At 42.3% G+C, this 20,458-nt stretch overlaps 2 protein-coding genes and 1 long non-coding RNA gene across 9 annotated transcripts in view; 2 read left to right on the forward strand and 1 right to left on the reverse strand.

The window, feature by feature from the left end:
- Window positions 1-8,268, forward strand: part of BORCS5 (BLOC-1 related complex subunit 5) — a 73,980-nt gene extending 65,712 nt beyond the window's left edge. Inside the window, exons 4-5 of one of the 2 annotated variants that reach the window (XR_009960468.1) lie at window positions 4,116-4,715; window positions 8,257-8,268. Coding sequence is in view for 1 of the 2 variants with exons in the window: in XM_062592855.1 (XP_062448839.1) it covers window positions 4,116-4,346 (231 nt within the window). In the remaining variant the exon portion in view is untranslated. Of the gene's footprint in view, window positions 1-4,115; window positions 5,708-8,256 lie in introns of those variants that run through there. The other variant, XM_062592855.1, reaches the window with a different exon arrangement.
- A 4,942-nt stretch (window positions 8,269-13,210) lies between these two features.
- On the forward strand, window positions 13,211-19,497 carry LOC134149627 (uncharacterized). Its single transcript, XR_009960472.1, has 2 exons — window positions 13,211-16,725; window positions 17,991-19,497. It is a non-coding gene; the product is annotated as an uncharacterized LOC134149627 (long non-coding RNA).
- The window catches only part of DUSP16 (dual specificity phosphatase 16), a 68,315-nt gene continuing 61,108 nt past the window's right edge, over window positions 13,252-20,458 (reverse strand). For all 6 annotated transcript variants that reach the window (XM_062592843.1, XM_062592816.1, XM_062592823.1 and 3 more), the window contains 3 exons: window positions 19,978-20,137; window positions 19,174-19,297; window positions 13,252-16,932 (listed from right to left, as the gene is read on the reverse strand). In XM_062592843.1, the coding sequence (XP_062448827.1) occupies window positions 15,756-16,932; window positions 19,174-19,297; window positions 19,978-20,137 (1,461 nt within the window). In that variant the 3' untranslated portion in view covers window positions 13,252-15,755. The remainder of the gene's footprint in view (window positions 16,933-19,173; window positions 19,298-19,977; window positions 20,138-20,458) is intronic.

Below are 20,458 nucleotides of genomic sequence, written 5' to 3' on the forward strand. Positions count from 1 at the left end.
TGCACTGAGGTTGGAAGTAATTGTGAATCTGTTTTCATGGGAAGAAAAAAAAGTCTGATAGAGGTTGTTTCATGTACAAAATGTGAAGCCTGGGCATGAATTGCCATCTTACTGATGCTGGTCCATAGAGATGTCCCACGCCTAGAATTTGGGTCCATTAGTTCTTTTTTCAGAATGTCACTGTCTGACAAAAAAAAAAAAAAAGTGTATTGTGGTGGAAGGTAAGTTTTGGGCTTGTCCATTTTTTTTTATCACATTATACTTCTGAAATAAAATCTGAAAAAATGTATTAATCGATTGCAAATGGGAAAAAAATCTTGTCTTCCACTCTAGGGATGCCCAGTCAGGTTTCGTGCTTTGACAGGAGGAATTGCTTTGGAAAAAATATATGAAGTGCATTGAGCACTCTCACTCCTTCTCTGAGAATAGACTTCCCTTTCTCCAAGACATTGCTAAGATCTCATCTTGCTGAGAACTAGGTCTAGGAGGCCCTGTGCCCTAACTCGGCTGGTTTGCTCTTGTCCCGATCATTTTTGATAGATTTCAGCTCCAACCTTTCAACTCTCTCAATTTGTCTTCTGTACCTGTGATTACTTGATCCTGTACTTGTAATCAGGTACTTGTACCTGATTACTTGACATCAATTTTGAAAGAGGAACTCTTGAACTCTGAGGCAGGGTGGCTGCTGCAATGGTGTGACACCTTGGAGAGGCTGTGGCAAAGCAGCACCATGTATATCAGAGCTTTTGAGGACATAGTGGTGACGTGCCTACTGGGGAGCTCCCAGTGACTGTGCTGGCCCAGCTTGGCTGGAAACCCCAAGCTTTCCAGCCAGCGATAGGAGACAAGACTGAGACCTCAGCCTTGGCCAGCACAGATGCTGTAGTAGGACCTGGGGTCTCCCTAGAGGTAGGAGATGGTGGAAGGCGCTCCAAGAAGGCAAACTCGCCTGTCTCACCCTTGGAGATGTCTTGAAAAAATACGAGCTGCCTTGGCTATAGGCAAGCAAATAGGCTCTTGTGTAAGCTCCGTTCTTCCAGATGCTTTTTTATTGCCATTGTAGAGAGTTAAACAGTACTGGGATTAGCAGATTCTTATGTGCATTCCCTGTTCATTGCAGATTCCCAAAGGACAGGTTTTAGGCTCTGTGAGGGGTAAATATGGGAAAAACTTCTAGAGTTCTGCAATTCAAAGCCCAGTCTGAGTGTCAGAGAAACCGAACTAGGTGCCAGGATGGGTAAAAGCACAAGGTTTGGCACTGGAGGGAGCTTGCTTCAATAGGGGGAGGCAGGAGGGAGGTGAGTGCATGTTTAGGCCTTTTTCAGGGGAAGCTGCAAACGGGTATTGATATTTATATACAGGTGTTAACATATAACTGCTTTTTTTCCTTTTTGTTTAAAAAAGGCCAAATTCAGTCTGAGTGAAAATTGGCCTTTCCTCACAGTTACTCATCTCCAGTGTTTCTCGCAGCTTGCAGTGTTGCTAGCTGTGCAGTTGCCATGGCTTCCATGGCAGGCAAACTTCAATGCTCAATATAGGGAAACCATTGGAAACGCTCACTTCCACCCTTTCTATGTTTTGTGAGGCAGCTTTTTTATAGCCGTTTTGAATTTGTCCAAAAGTAGCCAAAGGCTTGGAAGGGCACTCTATGTTTTTCTTTTTCCTTTTGCAGGTCGAATCCTCTGGGTTCTGGTCTGTAAGTGGGCATTACTCATGTTCATGCATATTTACAAGGAGCCTAAAAGTCAACAGATTGATACGATTGACATTGAGAGAATAGGGGTGGGTTTGCTTGTTTGTTTGTTTGTTTTGTTATTTTAGAACTTGGTATATGCAAACTTTGCCTCTTGTATAGAAGTGTGAGGCCATGTGAAGAAACCTGTCAGTGGAGGAAAACTTTAAAACCAGGGAGGTTTCTGCTTTGGTCCCCATGTTGTAGTGCTCAATGAGGCATGCTGACTTTTGAAGGGACTCCAGCCACTGTCTCTTATTAGGTAGAGTGTTTTTAGGCACTGGATTGAATTTACTTCCATCCTGTGCAGACCCGGTGGTGGTCTGCTTTTACACACTCCAATTTGCAGAACTGGTGCCAGACTACTAAATTATTAAGCTAGGGTTTTAATAGAAACTCCTACATAGGCTTAAATTGTTTCCACTCTATTTAGAGTTTCCTGCTCTGCTGGTTTTTATTTTGTCCTGTGCCTGAAAGCACAGGGGGAGGAATTCACAGGAAAGTGCAAAGACCAAAAGGAGGATTTCAGCCTGAAAGAACAGAAAGTGATCTAGAAGAAATAATAGTTTAATCGATACTGTATCCAAATCTGATGGAGGTGATGGAAATAAACACTTCCTAATCCACATATCAGTTTAGCAGAAACTTGTGTGTTCATTTTTAATGCAGTTTGTAACTTAAGTTTCTCAATAAAATATTTTCTTCATGACTATTTTTGCATTGATCCCTTCCCCAGGGCTTGAAAGGGAGGCTTGTCAGCAAATACAGCTCCCCCATTTCTTTCCGGATGTTACTGGCAGCAGCAGCAGGGTTCAGCACTCAGTATGATGGCACTTACCTCCTCTGGGTGATGCCCCCTATGGGTTCACACCCTGTTTCCAGAGAATCCTTCCCCAATACAGACCTCCAGCCACTGCATACTGGGTTGCGATTACACTTGCTGATATGCAGTATGTGTAGGAATGTATGATCACGTCTGGTCAGCGTGGTTTGTTGTTTGGTATGGTGCTTATAAATTTGCATCCCTGATGATAGGTGCTCCCCTCCACCAAATGGGTTGACTCTGTTACTGAGTTAAAACCAGTGATGTTGGCTGAACCTGTGCTTCCAGGTAGCCCAGGAGTCCTCAGCACTGATTTTTCAAGGACCTGGTGAGGGACTGCTTCATTGTGAATCTCCTTCCCCTGATGGTGATTGAATGGGAGAGATCTGGAAATGTGCTGATGAAAACAAAAGGCAGCAGGCTAAGACGACATGAGACACGACTCGATGTGTGCCGGCTTCTCCCCTGGCAGCCTCCTCTCTGGGCGTGTGCTGAGTCCCAGGTGAGGAGACTGCTATTGCTGGAGGCAGAACAGGTTCCCACTGCTCATCCTGCCTTGGGAAAGGGGAACCTCCTGCTTCACCAGCATAGTGTACTGGGAGCCAGATGTGTACCCAACAACTCTAAAATACCAGGGCTTGAGTAGTCAACAAAATGAAATAGGGTTGCTGAGCAGAACTACAACACACTATAGTATTTCGGTTTAGGTGGGTTTTTTTGAGGATTTGGAATGAATCTGTTAGTGAGTGCTACAAATGAAAGATACATGGTAGATCTTCCACTGTGTAGAGCAGTTGAAGGAATAATGACTGGATTCATTTTGGATATGTTATTAACAGCTGTCAGCTGAATTCCTGGAGTTTACAGATACAGCTGAAGAGAAAGTTAGGCTGTGAATTACAGAAGTTACCTTCATAGCTCAATGAGAGGAATAGCAGGAATGGCAGGAACTGCAGTTCCCGTAATTGTAATAACACTCCGGCTGTGTTTTGGTACTTACATGTTTAATTGCATGACTGATTTACTTAATGTTTCTCCTGGGGTCACTCATAACACTTTTATTTTTAGAATTCAGGGAAATTAGGGATACTAGCAATGCATTGTGATTATATCAAGGCAGGCTTTTTCCAGATGAGGATGGTAATAACATTAGTAGCTTAGTTGCCATGTAACCTAGCTAAGCCGATGAAATTAGTCCTGGCAAGTGAGGTAGAACTTAATGCTTTAAGATGGACAATCTCCATTGGAAATATACAGGTTTAAGGAAAGGCCACAGTTTGACTGGGTTTGGATAACTTGGAGGATATGCTATCGTTTATTAGGCATTGTATTCTGTAAATAAAGAATTTGTAGGTCAATACTCAGTATATGGGTGTAGAACTAGGTGGTCATATGCCCTCTATGTTAAACAGCTATGAATTATACCATTTCCTGACCAACTGGTCGTGGGCCAAAAGAGGAGTTCCAGTGGGGTGCTAGCATACTTCATGGAAACTTTTAGGAAAAATACTGTGCTGAAACCTAATGATGTGGCTTGCTCTGTTTGTTGTTTTTAAACAGATGGATCTCTCTGTGGAAACTCTGTATAGCTTCATGCAAGAGCGCCAGAAGAGGTATGCCAAGTATGCAGAGCAGATCCAGAAGGTCAATGAGATGTCTGCCATCCTGCGCCGCATCCAGATGGGCATTGACCAGACCATCCCCCTTATGGAAAGGCTGAACAGCATGCTACCAGAGAGCGAGCGGCTGGAGCCCTTCAGCATGAAACCTGAGCGGGATCTGAAGGCTTAGCTGAGCCAGCAGACTCCCCTTCCTCACCATCCGTGCTCAAGCACTCGGCACAGACGTGCTTCTAGCACACTTGCCAGGCAGATGTTTGGCATAGACAGCCATGCTGCCTGACTCCTCGCCAGAGCATTGGAGGAAAAGTGGTGTCAGCTGCCAGAGCCACACAGCCAGGAATCCAGGAGCTCCCTTGTCCCATCACTTGGAGGAAGAAACCTACCACTCTTTTGTCTCCCTCCTCATGCCCTGCTGTCTCCTTTACCACCACCACTGCCTGTGCTGAAACAGTTGTTTCATTCCTCAAACTAGATCAAGTTTTCCAGAGGAAAGGTTTTTCATCTGATTTTTGACTAGAAAAATTCAAAGGGATTATGGGTATGACATGGCCTCTCACATGCTTTCTGTGCCGCTGAGGTTTAGGCAATTAGATGGCTGGCAGATATTTCTGAGATCTCCTGGCCTTAGAAATATGTATGTTTTGTAGGTGGAAGTGTGGGAGCCAGGAACTGGCTTATTAGAATCTGTCTATTATCATAATTAACATGGTTTGCATGGCAGGGTTTTGGCATCCCCTTCCTTGACACTCTTGTGTTTATGGGCTCACTAATTTATGAGGCTGTAAATGAATAACTGTTCCAGATACGTATGTCTGTTGCTGTTAAGCAGGCCTTGGAGCTTCTCTCTCCCCTGGCCTGGAGATGGCCCTGACCCTGATGGCAGCCATGCCCCTTGCCTGACAGCAATTTGCACAAGCCCCAGCGCCTGCCTGTTCACTTTGCCTCCCAAAAGTGGATGTGAGGTGTCTTTTTTCAGGATGCTCCAGTTAGCTTAGTGCTGTCTTTTATGCTAGAGGGATGCAGTTGTTTCCTTAACTCCCTGTGTATAGAGTTGGAAACTTGAAGTTCTTTGGACTGGGTGCATTGGTCTAGCTGCCGTCATGCTGAGAGCTTGCTTGAACACTGTTTGATGACCACAACCATTTGGGATCGTGCTCAGCAAATTGCTCCAAAGACAACAGGACGTTTTTGCGTTATCGCAAGCTGAGGGCCCTGCTGGAAGACAGGCAGCCCATTCACATATCCAGGGCCTTGGCAAACTGTTACATTGCCGAGTTTGCTACTGCTGTGCTAGCCACAGGCAGTTTGCAGCACCTCCCTAAGCCTCAGTTTCTCCCTGTGTAGAATAAGGGATATCTTGTCCACTGTTGTGAAATATTTACATTTAGAAATAGTGTGTTCAGCGGCCTATGTTGACATTATGTGCCAGCTCTTGTCCATGGCAGAGGGAAGCTAAAAATGAGGAGCCCTGGGCTCGCAGGGTCAAGCAGAGGCTCGCATTTGTGTTGTTAATCCTAGGATGCTGCTGAAGTGGGCCCATGAGCCTGGATGGGGGGGGGGGGGGGGGGGTTTCCTTTGTGAGGCAGATGCTGCCATGGCCTGTATCCAGCATGCAGCTCCAGCTGGGAGGATGGCTGTTGTCTTCCAGGACAGCACAAGGCTAGGTGACTTGCCAAAGATGACTTGCTTGACTAACTCTTAGTATGTATGTTTGCTCCTAGCATTTGGGAATAATAACACTGTAAGTTTTTGATAGTATTAATTGCTGCCTCGTGGCAGAAAGCAACAGGCACTTCTGCTTCATTGCTGCCCCTGAAGCTGAGAGTGAATTTTTTATAATGCAGACTGTAGCCCACTTTTACGTTTATATTTGCACCACAGCAATGATTGGATTTTGGAGCCTTCTGAACACTGAGAACAGAATCACTTAGAAATGAAGCCTTTGAAAGGATTTCCAGGAAGGAACAACTGATTACTTCAAACACAGCGAAGCCCAGAGCAGGAGACTTCCTAGCAAAGGCAGCAGAATAGGCCCAGTTCTCAACTGTTTTCCACCCTGAAGTTGTGATTATGTTTGTACATACATATCCATATACTGTATGTTGTACAGGATATAGCATTACATGAATCAAACTTTCCTGTGTGCTTATGTGGGCTGCAGTATTTTACACTTGTTTTGTAAGTAGTTCTCATGCTTGTGTGAAGCTTAAAAGCCCATGAAAACCTGCTTTTTATGCTGTTGAGACAAAAGTAATGCAGTCTTTATGACGATGCCGTAAGGCTCCCTGTTATCCATTGTGGAGTACTTCTTTGCCCTTTGCCATCAGAAACACTACAATATTTGGTGACTTTAAATAGCTGCTGCAGGCATTTCTGTCCTCTTCCAGATTGTACTGTCTGGAAATTTAGAATGTGCAACACAGAGTCATCTATCTCTGTCAAATGTGATAATAGATACCCCACACCCTGCAGTGCTGGAAGCTTATCCCAGTTTGAAGAGCCTGATATTGGATCTTGAAGAAGCAGTTAGGTTGCAGATGCTCTTTCTTGTAAAGCCCAAGGCATTTGGCCTTGTGCTATTAAGTATCAGATCAAAGCAATGCTCCTTGCAGTGCTAATGAGGGCAAGAGAATAGTACTATCCTGTCTGAAATGTGTAAAAGCTAGGGCTACAGATCAGGTCCTTCCTTATTTTTTTTTTTTTTTTTTTTTTTGTCATGAAACGCCTGGACATTGGGTTGATAATGGAAAAAAAGTACGTATTCCTTTGAATGCTGCCCTTTAAACTTCTGAATTCTGGGCTTCCCAACTAGAGCAAGGCTAAGCTGAGAAAAATATAGTTGAACCAGTTATTGTCAGAACTGAACCTTGAAGACCAGCCACTTCCAAAGCACACAGGTAGATATCACCTACTTCTACTCAGCAGGTGATACAGTGTCTCTGTGTCCTGTAAAATATCATGCACCCTCTAGTTCTCATTCTTTCTCAAATGATGGTTTACAGTTTTATTTAAATCTTTGTTACTAGCTTTATTACCTGTAAGCCTTTGGACTCTCTGCTGAGGGGATGTCACTTCCTTGCATAGGTTGCTGAGCTGCAGTTTCTGTTGCTTGGCTGCTCTGCATTCACTTTGCTCTGTGTGCGACTTCTGGACTTATCTTGGCTGCAGGTGCTGTTCAAGGTGAGGCTGTAGCTTGGCTCCCTTTCACACTGCCTAGCAGGAGATTTATGATGTGATTTGAATTGCCTTTCTTCCTATAGCTTTCCTAATTCCAGGCAAACGCTGTTGGAGAAGGCCTTGGGTGTGTCTCTCATGAACACACGATCCATTATTTTTATCCAGAAGGATAACTTGCTAAAAACAGAAAATGACCTGGTAGGGTTCAAAAAAAGAAACACTTCTGCTGTTTTTTTGCTTTATGATGTTGGGGGAAAAAAACCTGGTGCACAGCCTGGAGTGCAGAGGAAGCTTCCTAATAGGAAACATGCTGAAAGGCTGGAGAACAAGGTGAGTCCCTGGGGCTGTGGTTTCCTGGTAGCCTTAGCTGCTCTGGTGCTCACTGTGGTGCTTTGCCTGTACCCTTCTCCTTTATACTGCCTTTTGGGCTTGCTGCACCCTACATTGGGTCGGTGTCCTACACTGGCAAAAGTAGTTTTCTTTGTTAGTGTTGTCAGATTTTTTTTTAATTTAGTGTGTTGACATGCTAAAGTGCCAGTCTAGCTGCAGGTCAGTTTCTGTGATGATCCAGTGAAGGGGACAAAAAGGTGGTTTTTTTTTTTTTTTGAATATATGTATTTTGAATTCAATATATTTAAGTATTTAAAATTTTAAAAATATATTTTCCTCACCTGTAAGCTTTTCCTTCTCAATAGAAAGAGTAGAAATACGCATTTTCCACATTGCATTAACTAGGCCTGCTTCCCCTCCTTTTTTTTTTTTTTTAAAATCAGACTGCGTTCCCATGGGTTCATGAGGTACTGTTGTAACTTCTCTCAGATTCCCAAGCTGTGGGAGTGTATTTTGACTAAAAGCCTTGTGGTTCAGTGCTGCTTGGTTATGGGTTGTTATTCTGTTCACAGACGTGCTGTGCTTTCAACTGCATATGTGCTGTATGTATCACTGCTCCAACATTAAATGGTTGGTATTGCCCTTTGAAAGTATGTTGGTCCTCTGAAAGCCTTGCTCATGCTACATTTACAGCATACCACTTCTTGCTGTCATTTCTGTAGGCCATATAAATGCTTAGAATGGTTGGCTTGTTTTCTCCCTGTCAGCTCCTAATTATGTCTTTTAAAGTGTGTGAGGTCATATCTTAGCTTTCCTGTTTTTTACACAGCTATAGTGAATCCATCTTTTTACTTGGAGAAGGCCTGTTTCATTCTCTCTGAGGATGCCTTTTTTTGTGACTAAGAACACTTGTTGTTTTGGATGCTGTTCCAATTCTAGTTGGCACTGATATCCAGCTTAAATAAATGATGTGTGCAGTGACGCTTGTGGCCTGCTAGCAACAGGGTGAGAATTCAGTTCAGTTGGCTGCTGACCTTTCCTTGTGGCCTCCTGGAGGCTAGCTCCAGGGTCTTGTGGAGGAAGAGGGAGGGAGAAGAGAGTAAACATGGCCAGCAAAATAAGTTAGTTGTAGAGAAAAGATGCCGTTGGGGTTGCTTGAACTGCTGTAGCAGGAGGGAGAAAGTGAGGCTAGACAATCCTGTGTTAAAGCATGGGTTGTGTTAACTGGACTCTGATAGTAGCTGAGCTGTGTCAGCCAACAAAGAAGGTGATAGGCTCCACCCTGTCATACTGTTAAAAGCCTCTGAAGCAACACTTCTGGGATTAATATTACTTAGATAGTTTGTCTTTTCCAGTAAAACAAACAAAAATGAAACAAAAACCAAAACCTACCTTGCAAGAAGGAGAAACAAGCTGGGAGAAGGGAAAAGGTTCTTTCTTTCTAATAAAGTGATTGCCTTTTTCTTTTTTTTCCTCATTTTTCTCCCTCTCACTAATCTCCCTGTCAAAAGGGCATTATTTCCTAACAGGTACTTTGTATTGGTTCTTGTGATGAGGAAAAAAAAAATACTAGCCAGGTAGTAGTACTAGAGCTAGGCATCTCCAGGCAGCTTAGGTGCCAAGGTGCTGCTTCAGCTGCTGCTGGTATCTCACATGACCCCTGCTCTGCTGGCTGCTCCCACTGATCTTTTCAGCTGGCCTATGGTACTTCTCTGCTTCTTGCTAGCTGATTTTCAGGGGGAGGGAGGGAGAGGGAGAGGAGCACTCAGCGGGTAACTCAATGTCAAGTGCCTAAAATTAAGGAAAATCAATAGCCCTTTTGTCCTTTTAAAGCCTTTGTATTTTAACAGATAGAGAATGAACACTGACCTCATAGGAGAACTGTGAAGGTAATGAAAGAATATGATTAATGTATTTTTAATGTATTTCCTACTCTGGGACAAGTAATGACACCATAGAGATAAATGAGCATGCTTATAGATCTTGTAAAAAGATGATTCTTCCCTATTTGGGCATGTGAATGGCTACTTATACCAGCATGGATTTGAGAGGATTCCAGCTATCAGTTATCGGTAACTCGCCATCAAGTTTGCAAGTGTATCTTAGCAAAATGGCTTTGCTCCAGTTTTGGGGTGCTAATTGTGGATAGATGTTAGTCTGTGACTTGCAGAGCAGTTTGTGAGCATTGCACAATCCCTCCTGGGCAAGGTGGCAAATTATCTCCTCAGAGCCTGCTGTGTAATGCCCTGCTAAGGCTCCTTTCCTGACTTGAAATATTTATTGTCATTTCTTTTGGTCTTACTACTAAAAAAAAAAAAAAAAAAAACATCATTCATGCTGTAATCTTCCCTCTGATAGAGAAGAGACAGGAGGGTTCCTGGTGTAATATTCAAATAAGTAAGTACTTGATTCTGTTCTTCTACTTTTGATATACTCTAGAAGTCATATAAGACACCAAGGGGCCTGGCACCACTGGAGGTCCAACAGTCACAGAGGTTGGTAAAGGCTTAGCAACCAGCTTCCAGCAAGACAGTAGTACCATTTTGTTTCTTAAAAAACCACCACCACCACCACGCCAAGGGTCAACTGCTGTAAGCAGAGCTGATTGCTATTTGATCACAGCATCTTGGCTTTGAAAAATCCTAGAATAGTAGGAGCTGTTCCCTGCAGATAACAGGTTATTCTAACAGATTTAGAAAAGCCCTGGCTTAGAGAAGAATGCTGTGGAATGCTGTTCTTCTGGCATCAGAAGGGCAAAGAGGTGAAAGACACTTCCTCCCACTGCTCTAGGACTTCTTGACAAGAGATGTAAATGCATAAGGTTCATGTATTAAAGTGATCCAATGGCCCAGCCTCATGGTTCCCCTTAACACACAACACTGGATTTTGTTCAGCAGTGGAGGTTTGTGAGGGTCCTTGTAAACAGCAGGTGAAATCTGCAATTCAAAGTGAGCACTTCTGTCAAGCAGGAGAGCTCTCAAATCATTTTACAGCATTTTACAGGCTAGAAAAGCAGCGCTTTCTCAGAAAAGGTGGTACTACAGAAAGCTAGAAATATCTCCCTTTCCCTTTCTATTTATAGTGACTCTCATTAATATTCTCAAAGCACAGCATAACCAAAGACTTAGGCCCAAATTGTTGCACTAAGGCAAACTACAGTGTTTCTGCAGCTGAGGGCCATATAGTTCTCCATAGGCATGGTTCAAAGGGAAAGAGCTCACTTGTTGGTCTAAATTGATATATTATGAACACAGTTGTTATAGCAGAATTCCCAAATGTGTTTCTGTATGTTTAATAGTACTTCTGAATAGTATAGTATCATCATCATAATACTACAGTAACTCCACTTTTATCACAAAAGGAAATTTTGCTTTAGGAACAAATACAAGATAACCTGGTTTTAGTCAGGGTATGGGCATCTAATTAAAATGTCTAGGTAAGTGCGTTTTGTTGAATTTCTGTATTTTCAAACTAAAACCAGGCAGTAACAGCCTTATTAGGATTATACTGATTATACTTGGGTCCCCAAGAGGAGTGCCAGGCCCCTGCTCTGGGCTTTTGAAACCACTTGCTGGTAACCATTAGTGTAAATTCTGTGCCGTAAGTGAAAATGGAAGGAGTAGCTAGCAGCTATGTGCATAGTTAGTAAAGAGAGATCATTAAGTTACCACATTTTTACTATCTCTTTCCCCTACCTTCCATATCACCCCCACTCTCCTTCCCCCCCCCCCCAAAAAAAAATTGCTACCTTCATGTGTGCTAGGAGAGTTACTGTCTTCTCAGTCCACTTCACTGTAGGCACTTACTGGTGGCATTTGTATTAACTGCATGGTGACCAATGCCCTTTTCCCACTAATGCCAGTTAATGAAATGAAAATTAAATGCTGGTTAACAGTATGTATGTGACAAATTTCAGTTGCCACTCATCACCCCTCATCTTTAGACTGGAGATGATTTGGATGGTCTCTATATAGAGCTGTATATTGGCAGTGGCAAGAGACCATGGAGGGGCCAGTGGAAAGAACAATGAGTCCTGCAAAGCAGGCACAGGGAGCAGGAAAAGCTAAGCCTAGGGTGGCGGTAGATGTTAAGGTGCTAAGAAGAAAGAAAAAGAGACACAGACAGACTGACCGAACTTAAAGGGAACAAGGACTTCATACAAGAGCTGGTCTGGCCTTCCAACCTATTGGAAACTGGACTTTAAGTGTAGGGTAAGAGAAGCTAGAGCAATTATGTTGTTAGAAGGTTGTTAAATAAATGTATTTTGGAGGGTAATAAGCTATTTAGGTCTGATGATATTGTATTTGATTGTTTCATTATGCAAGAGATGCAAGCTTTTTATTTTAGAGCTAGCACTTCTTGACTGTAGAAAGGAAGTTTGTTACTTGTGCAGTAGCAGATAGTACTGCCTCTCCTACAGGAGCTAGAGGTTACACATTTCCCATTCTGGGTTAATGCTTTAAAATTCCCTTAAAATATGGCTTCTATTGCTGCATCTGAGTTTGTAGATGCCATTACACAAGCCTATAGGTCTAAACTTTCCAAAGCTCTATCTTTGGAGCTCATCCAAAGATAGAACCTTAGGATTTATTCTTTAACATGTAATACATCTGTAAAAGCTATTTTCTGAAAAAGTAACTATGGGCATATCCCTCCCTCAGCATTAGAAAGTCACTCTGAGTGCTCCATATAGCATACAACATCAGCCAAAACAAGTATCAGTCCATTTAAACCCTTATTCAAATAAGAGGTATGGGAGGCAAGACAGACGTATGTTTCACTTCGGATAAATTAATCTGAAATACTTGCACAGCTGTCTTACAAGCCAGTTTATACACCTGGGAACTGGAGGACTGCTACTTTATGAAACAGTACAGTTGCATTCAATAGTATTAGAAACTGTAAAATGTTAATGTAAAAAACAAAACCCACTTCTCTTCAAGGAAGCAGAAGGGGCAGGGGAGGTGGAAATAGACAAGAGGCTGAAACAGGTGCTGTAAATCACTGCTGTTTGTGACCAGCACTCAAACCAAGCTGCCTGTAAGCAAGCACACATCTGCAGAAGGTTACATACTACAAGAATGAGCTACCTGCTAGTCCTGGCCACTGGGAAGAAGGTTGTACTGCAAACAGGTAAGATGTACTCCACAGGCAGAGGCAAACAGGCTCCTTCCCTCAGCTTTCTATATAAACAGGTACCACATCTGATTTTATTTCATCATAACAAACAGGTCACAACATGATGAGAAACTAATATCTCTCTGAACCGTTTAACCAGCCTGCCATACACCAGAGAACATTGTACAATAGTTCAGAAGTGAAACGGGGTACCATCCTGCACAGGATCTGAGCTTAAGACTTCCTCCTGCAAGGCCCTGTCCCCTAGCATACTGAGCCTCCAGTTTCGATTCAGTGAGTGACTGCAGCATGTTGGAAATCATGAGGAGCCCAAAGAACAGAATTAACTTCCCCAGAAACAGATTAAACAAACAAAACCAAACATAAACATTTGGGGGGGGGGGGGAGAGAGAGAGAGAACACATGAATGAGCACAAAACCCAGGAAGATTGTTTCTGCCTGTAGGGATTTATTTATGTGTTTTTCCCCTATTAACCAATTTAAATCAAAGAAAGACACGGGCTTTAACTGAAATCTGGCTGAGAGGAGCACTGCTAAATGGTTTACATATGTATATACACACACATACACAATGTGTATATATGCTGCAAATCGTTGTAATCACTTTCACTTGGTATGTAAACATAGACAAGTGGCTATATGGTTACTGAATAGCCAAGACCTGACATGCTTTACAGTGTGGTGTCAACCTATCTCTTGTCCAGACTACCCTTTCTGCTGGCATTTCATACGTACATCACGAACACAGCCTCTGTGTTCAATTACTCCTGTTGCTGCCTCTCTGTGCATCTCTTGCACTTTTTAGGATCAAGTTAATCAATGCTGTAGCTTTCAGTGCTATTTTAAGCAGTCCATTGTAGGAAATTAAGTCACATCCTAGCCACAAAACAAAACAAGACAAAATCTTCTCCACTTTACTATATAGTAAAACCTGAGATTTGAGTCACAAACTAGCTAAACTTAGAGTAAAAAAGAAAAGAAAAAGAAAAGAAAAAGAAAGCTGCTGACTTGAATTAGGGCTTCAGTGACCTCCACTGACACTTTCTTTTTAAAAAAAAAAAAGCTGTTGGGCAGGGATAAGTACATACATTTCATTTATAATTTTTCAGCTGCCCGCACTGAAATTGGATAAAACGCTGAGGCCTACAGCCCCCCCACCATGTGCGTGTTGTGAAGTGTCCTGGGGAAGAGCTCAAGAGTGCACACACAGCTTGTGCTTCTGGTACCACTCCTCGCTTACTGTAAACCTCTTACAGTATTACCTGGCAATTTGAGAAGTAGCAGCCAACATACTGCAAGAATCACAAGCTGGAGGGGAAGCAGCTGGTTCACTGTCAAAAACAACACATAGGAAAGGTTGTGCCTAATCTCCCATGAAACACCCCTGCTAGCAGCAGGGAATGACACCTCAGGAAGCTGGCAGATGCTCCAGCTCACTGCAGACCAGAAAGGTGCAGCTTGCAGCGTCCACAGCCACACTGCAACAGCACCTGCAGGCACCAAGATTCCAGCTGGGGACAGAGGACAACAGCCTGAATGAAGTCCCTCTGGAGCTGTGTGTGCTGGAAGTGAGCAGGCTGTCTCCTTGCAAACCCAGTTTCTTTTACATGTTATGAGCAGGGACTCCACAGTCCCCCTTCTCTTTAGTTATCCAATGAAAACAGGCCTCTTTCTCCAATGAGGTCAGCAAACCCAATAGGGAGCATCCATCTCAGAATCCCCACAGTTCGTGTGAGGATATTAAAAGAGGGAAAAAAAAGAAAAAAAAAGAATTATCCCCATCCAATCTTTTAGGACATGTGACTGGAACTGTGTATGACAAGTTCCTTAATGTTACTGCTCATCCCTCCAAACCCTACTATTTATTTCAGAAGAAGAAGCCTTTAAAATTCATCTGCTGAATTGGGGGGAAAAAAGGGAAAAAAAATAAAAAAAGTTCTGCAGTCTTTTGACCTCTCTTGCACATAGCCCTAAGTATTAACCACTCCATTACAGCTTAGAAGCCAGAATAGCTACCCTCTCCCAGAAGCCAGCGTAATAACCCAATATCAAAACTACAAATCCTGCTTATTTTATGTTTTAAAAGACTGGGGGAAATAGTCATAAGTCTGATTCACTTGTCTTCTTTACAAAAACCTGCTGCTAAGCCAACTGAAACACTTGTGCGTAGACAGCTTAAAAAAAAATGTGGCTAGTTGTTATTTGTTCACATTGCTTATGAACTGACCACCCACAACTGGCAGCCATAAAGCCCTAAGTTTATTTTTTATATTTTTGAGGTACTGGTTTTTCTCTTAAGCAGCTCTCTAGCAAATCATCTAAAGCCTATCAATTAGAACAATAGTTACACCAGTATTTACATTTGTCTGAACTCTATTTTCAGACCAGCCTTGCTGTAACCAGTCCCTACTTCCTTTGGAATCACTCTCAGTCTCCTTTCTTACAGGAGAAAGGTCTCCCTCCAGAGGATGGCTCAGTGTCAGGGCTAAGGTGCACTGGTGAAGACTTGGGGCATAGGGAGGGGAGAATCAAACTAGCTTTGATCAGTAGAAGCGTATCTCAGTGGAATCAGAGAAATGGTCTGATACCAAGACAGCTTTCTGTTTAAAACATTGAAAGGATGTGCAATCCATTGCATATAATTGCTTCATCTGCCAGGGAAAACTTCTGAAATGTTCTGCCCTTCTCCAGGAAAGAGAAAATCCCACCAGTATACTTGGTCTCCTCATGCAGATGCTCACTTCTCATTTCTCTGCTGTATTAATCTAGTCACTGCATTCACACTGAAGTCCCACATTTCCCCCTGACCTCCTGTCCATATACACACTTTTGTATAAAGTCTGTTGTTTTCAGATTTACAGGAACTCTTAAACACTAGGGGAGCAGCCTGGAGGGGGAAGCAATTCTGGTACAGTCACACAAGTCTGCTACTTCAAGACACTTCAATGATTTCCATGCTGCCTGAAAAGCTCGACTGACTGCCTACTTTCCCCAGTTCTTCTCTGGATCTGTTGTCTGACATGATGCTCTCCCCAAACTCCATCTGGCAGCTTCTGCGCTTAAACTGCTTTTCAAAGGAGCTTTCCTCATGCCAGCTCCGCCTGGAGTCACCTCGATCACCCTGCTTTGGCCTCCTGCGCACAGCACAGGCTTGGTCGCAGCCTGTGGGCAGCTGACTGCAGCTGTAGGCAGAGTAAGCTGCACTATTCCCATAGATGGCAGAGGCAGAGTAGAAGTGTGAGGACTCGGCTGCAAAATACCAGCTGTTGGTAAGGGACGTGGCAGATGTTTGAGGAGCCAAGATGTCCGAGTGCCAGCCTTTGAGGCCTAGACCAGCGGCGGACTTTGCCAGATGTTGCTGACTAGTGGAGAGACCAAACAGGAAGTTTGTTTGGTAGTTGTCTTCCATGCTCCCGCTCCTGTGGAGGGGGTACAACAGTGACCGCTGCATGGCAGTGCCACCGCTGGCTCTCCCCAGGTGTTGCCGTTTGCTCTGGCTATCCAGCTGCCAGGCGTTCTGGGGATTCTTGGGAGGGTTTGCTTCATCTTTATCAGGGCTAGTTTCTGAGGTCTGCTCTGAGACCTCCTGGACAGGGGAGAACTGACACAATTTGCTGCTACCATCTAAAGCAGTCGCATGTTTGTAGTACTCCAGAGTGTCTTCGGAGGAAGCAAAGCCCTGAACGGATGCAGTCACACAGTTGCTACTTGCCGAGTAGGATACAGATTTGATATCCAAAGAAAAGGAACGCTTCAGCCGGTTGCTGTCTTCTACCTTATCTAGGGACACGTGGAGTCCGTTTATACCCTGTACCAATGGGCTGTCTTCCAAAGATGGCAAGCGTGTGCCTGGCATGCTTACAGAGTCTGTTGACTTCTGCTCCACAATCTCAGAGGTAGAGGTAATGCATAGCTGACTGGTGGGGAGGCTGCTCTGCCCACCTTCTGGGACCAGGATGTGCTCGCTGCTTTTTTCCAAGTGCAGAAGTTTCAGCTTACTAATATGTCCAGGCTGACCACTCGGGTTCTTAATCTTTTTCTCAAAGTCCAAAAGCTGGCCCAGAAAGTTGAAGTTAGGAGAAATGGTTGGCCTTTTTTCTTTCACAAATCTGGGAAGAGTGGAAAAACAAAATAAAAATTACTTTAAGAGCTTGCTACTCATATCTGAAGTAACACTCACAGTAAGCTGGCTTTACAGCCTAGTTTTAACTTACCAAGATATTTGAATTCAGATTCAGCCAAGCGCAAGAAATTTAACAGGTAGAGGGGAAAAAAAAGGCTTTTAAGCAGCACGATGCTGTGTGCTCTCAATTTTCTTTACTTAAAGGTGGCTTAAACAGGAAAAAAAATGCTCTTTTTACTCCTTTGATGTCTACAATGAGTTGAAGGGAATCATTTTCTTTGTTTTACTTTATCAGTGTATCCCTGCTACCTTAGTTTGACTAGATTTAGGAGCACCTCAATTTCCTTACGAATAGCATCGGAGCTCTAGCCAAGAGTCTGAACCTTGTAGTACCACAGAAAACAGACTACCTTCCCCACTATGCAAAGGGGAGAAAATTTATATTCCCTTCACCCTTCTCTTTCATGCGATTATCTTTAAAGTTCGCACTTCCTATCCTGTTAGGTAGATGCCTCTCATATATGTTAACCTTGCACAGCAAACACCAATATCTATCATATACTGGTATAATCACTGATGGTTATAAACAAAAACTAAAACAAAATAGAACATCTACAGAGAGGAACAAAGGCAACTCTAAGTTAGTTAGTTCTCTCCAGCTCTGAATATGTTTAAGCCAAATAAGTAAAAAAAAAAGTCAACATATTTTTCAATCACATAGGAAGCAGCCTGATACACCTTCATCTGTCAACCTAAGCACGTGCTTGCATGCTCTGTTGAATAGGGATGAAATGTAATCCATGCCTGAAGTGTTTTTTTTTTGAATCTAGACTCTGGAGGCATGAGAGAATTAAATACGGGAAGTCATGTTACACACTTTGAAGTTAAATACAAACACATCTTTTCTACCTGTCTGATTTGCAACAAAACTAAGTACTCTGCTTTGTGGGCTGTAAAAAAAGGGGAGGGGGGGAAGAAAAAGGGGGAAAAAAGCCACCCATGTCATTTCAAATCCTAAATACCTCTTTTCCTTTTTATTCCTAGAATTATAATGGTACTAGATGACAAGAGAGTATTAACAAGGGAATAGATCTTGAAGACCTAAATCTAATACAAACACACACGGAATGGATCACTTGGAGAATTAAATGTTTTTAAAAGCAGAAAAATCTCTCTGAGGATATGTGAAAAAGCTAAGTGTGCAGTCATTAAAAACAGCATAGGAAAAATTCCTACATGTACTTGTCCATATGGTATATACCAATAGAAATGCAAGCAAGCATATGAAAGAACTGAACAAAATATACCTTTTTGCGTTTTCATACAATTTCAAGGATGCCTAGCTTTTTGAACACAGCACAAGCTATTTTTTTCTGTTAATTCCCTGAATAGTTGAAATAGTCAAGCTGATACTATGAACTGGAAGATCACATGGAACCAGAAATTTCCCAATATACAAATGAAGGGACAGAAAAGGATGAAGGAAAGCTTTTTGGAGAGGCTACCAGAACACAGATCAGAAATAGCAATGCAAACAAAAGGATCTTGCTTTATAGAACTACTACAGTAACAAGCACAACTAGCTTTGACAGGAGAAGAATGAACAAAGACTCTATCAATTCTTCTGACTGAATTGCTTACACTGGAATGAAGGCCCTCAAATTCAAAGATTGAACTTAAGAATCTCTCATGGGACTTAGTATTTTTCTTCATTTGCCAACCTCTTCCTCTTCCTACTGCCAAATACAGGACATTCCTAAATTAAAACTAACCTGGAGGGAAGGGAGGAGTGGAAGAAAAGGGGTTTCTAGAAAGTCTCTGCATCCTCCTGACAAGCGTTAAGGCTTTGCACAACCTTTTTTATTTTAGGACATGCAGTCTTTTTCTAATTGGAGAATATATGTAACAATTTTCATGCTTGTTTCCCTTGCGTGGTGAACTTTACTGCAGTTTAAATTCCATATACTTGCCTACTCAGAGCAAAGACCAACATCATCATTCTACAGGTAGGAATTAAGTGTGTGATGTCTGCATACAACTACTAATTTGTTTATGGAGGAAGCCTACGTTTAAAGCAAGACTGCCTGAAAGCCAATGGACCAGACCACATGATAAAATAATGTATCTGCTTCTTTCTTTGGTCATACAATTGTTTACCATTCACTTTAAAAACAAGCTGACAGGCACAAGAATTAATGTCTTGGGAGAATGAAAATTTTGTCCTTACCTGTAAGCTTCATCTAAGGACATATCCATTCTCTTCATGATATATGCAATAGCAATTGTGGCAGAGCGAGATATTCCAGCCAAACAGTGCACTAACACACGTCCATTTGATGCTTTTGCTTTTTCTGCATAGCAAAGGAGTTGTTAAGTGTCAGTCTCAGTAGTATTACAGCATGATGAAGAGTTTGCAAAAAAACACTGTTTTTAAAATTGTTCGAACTTCCACATTAACTGCTTATTGAGGATCTCATGGAAGCTTTAAACAAAAGACACTTATTTTCTCTTTCACTGAACTTAATAAAGGAGACTTGACTACACATAGAAACACACTGCAATTACAGCATACTGCACCTACTTTGACATGCATGTAAGCAACCATATATAGAAATCTGTAAAAGGCAATTGTTCCATCATGAATGCTTGCATTTACTAACATGTAAAATTAGAAATAACTTAGCCAGTTCATCCATTTGGTTACTGCTCAAAGCTAAGGACAGGATTTGTGTATGCATAATTTTCTAATGCGGTCTATGCAGGAGTGTCAAATATCTCCCCAGGCTGCCAGAAAGTACAGTTGGGCTCTTAAAAAGTGTCTTTGCTCCATAAGTGCTGGATCACACAGTGACAGAATCTTCCTGTTATTTTGCTTCTGTGCTTGTAAAGTGATCATGATCATATACTTAGACCCTTATGGTATTTTCATACCACACAGAAAGCATTCAGGGCTCCTCCAGCTAAAACAGGAGACAACACACAAAAGAGAAATTAGAAACTGTTAGAGAGACAATCTAATGTTTCTTCTTACCTATAAAATCCACTGATTTATCCAACCAAGGCAAAATTTTCTCACAAAAGCTGTCATTCACAGGCACTCTCAGGAAATGAGACTCCGGAATAAAATCAGGCTTTGGACAAGTATTGCTGGCATTTAGTACATAGCCAATATCATTCTGCTGCATCAGCTCCTACAGTGAAGATAAAAGTTAAGACTAGAGAAGTCAAATGACACCTTGGCACATTACAAGAAGTCATGAATGAAAAACCCATGATAAAGCTAAAAACTAAACTGGAATTCATATTTCCATCACTCTAGCTGTTTTAAAGGCATTTGTTTTGAAAAAGATTACTTCTAAGCTCAAACATTCCTCAAACAACTTCTAATGAGATATCTAATGTGTCCAAATAACATACAGACTGCAGAGTCCACAAAGACAAAGTTAACAAAGACGAAAATTAATGGTAGAATACCTTCCATTACTATGAATCATCATTTCCAAGACAGGCTG

This window comes from Rhea pennata, chromosome 1, assembly GCF_028389875.1.
Source record: "Rhea pennata isolate bPtePen1 chromosome 1, bPtePen1.pri, whole genome shotgun sequence".
NCBI lineage: Eukaryota > Metazoa > Chordata > Aves > Rheiformes > Rheidae > Rhea > Rhea pennata.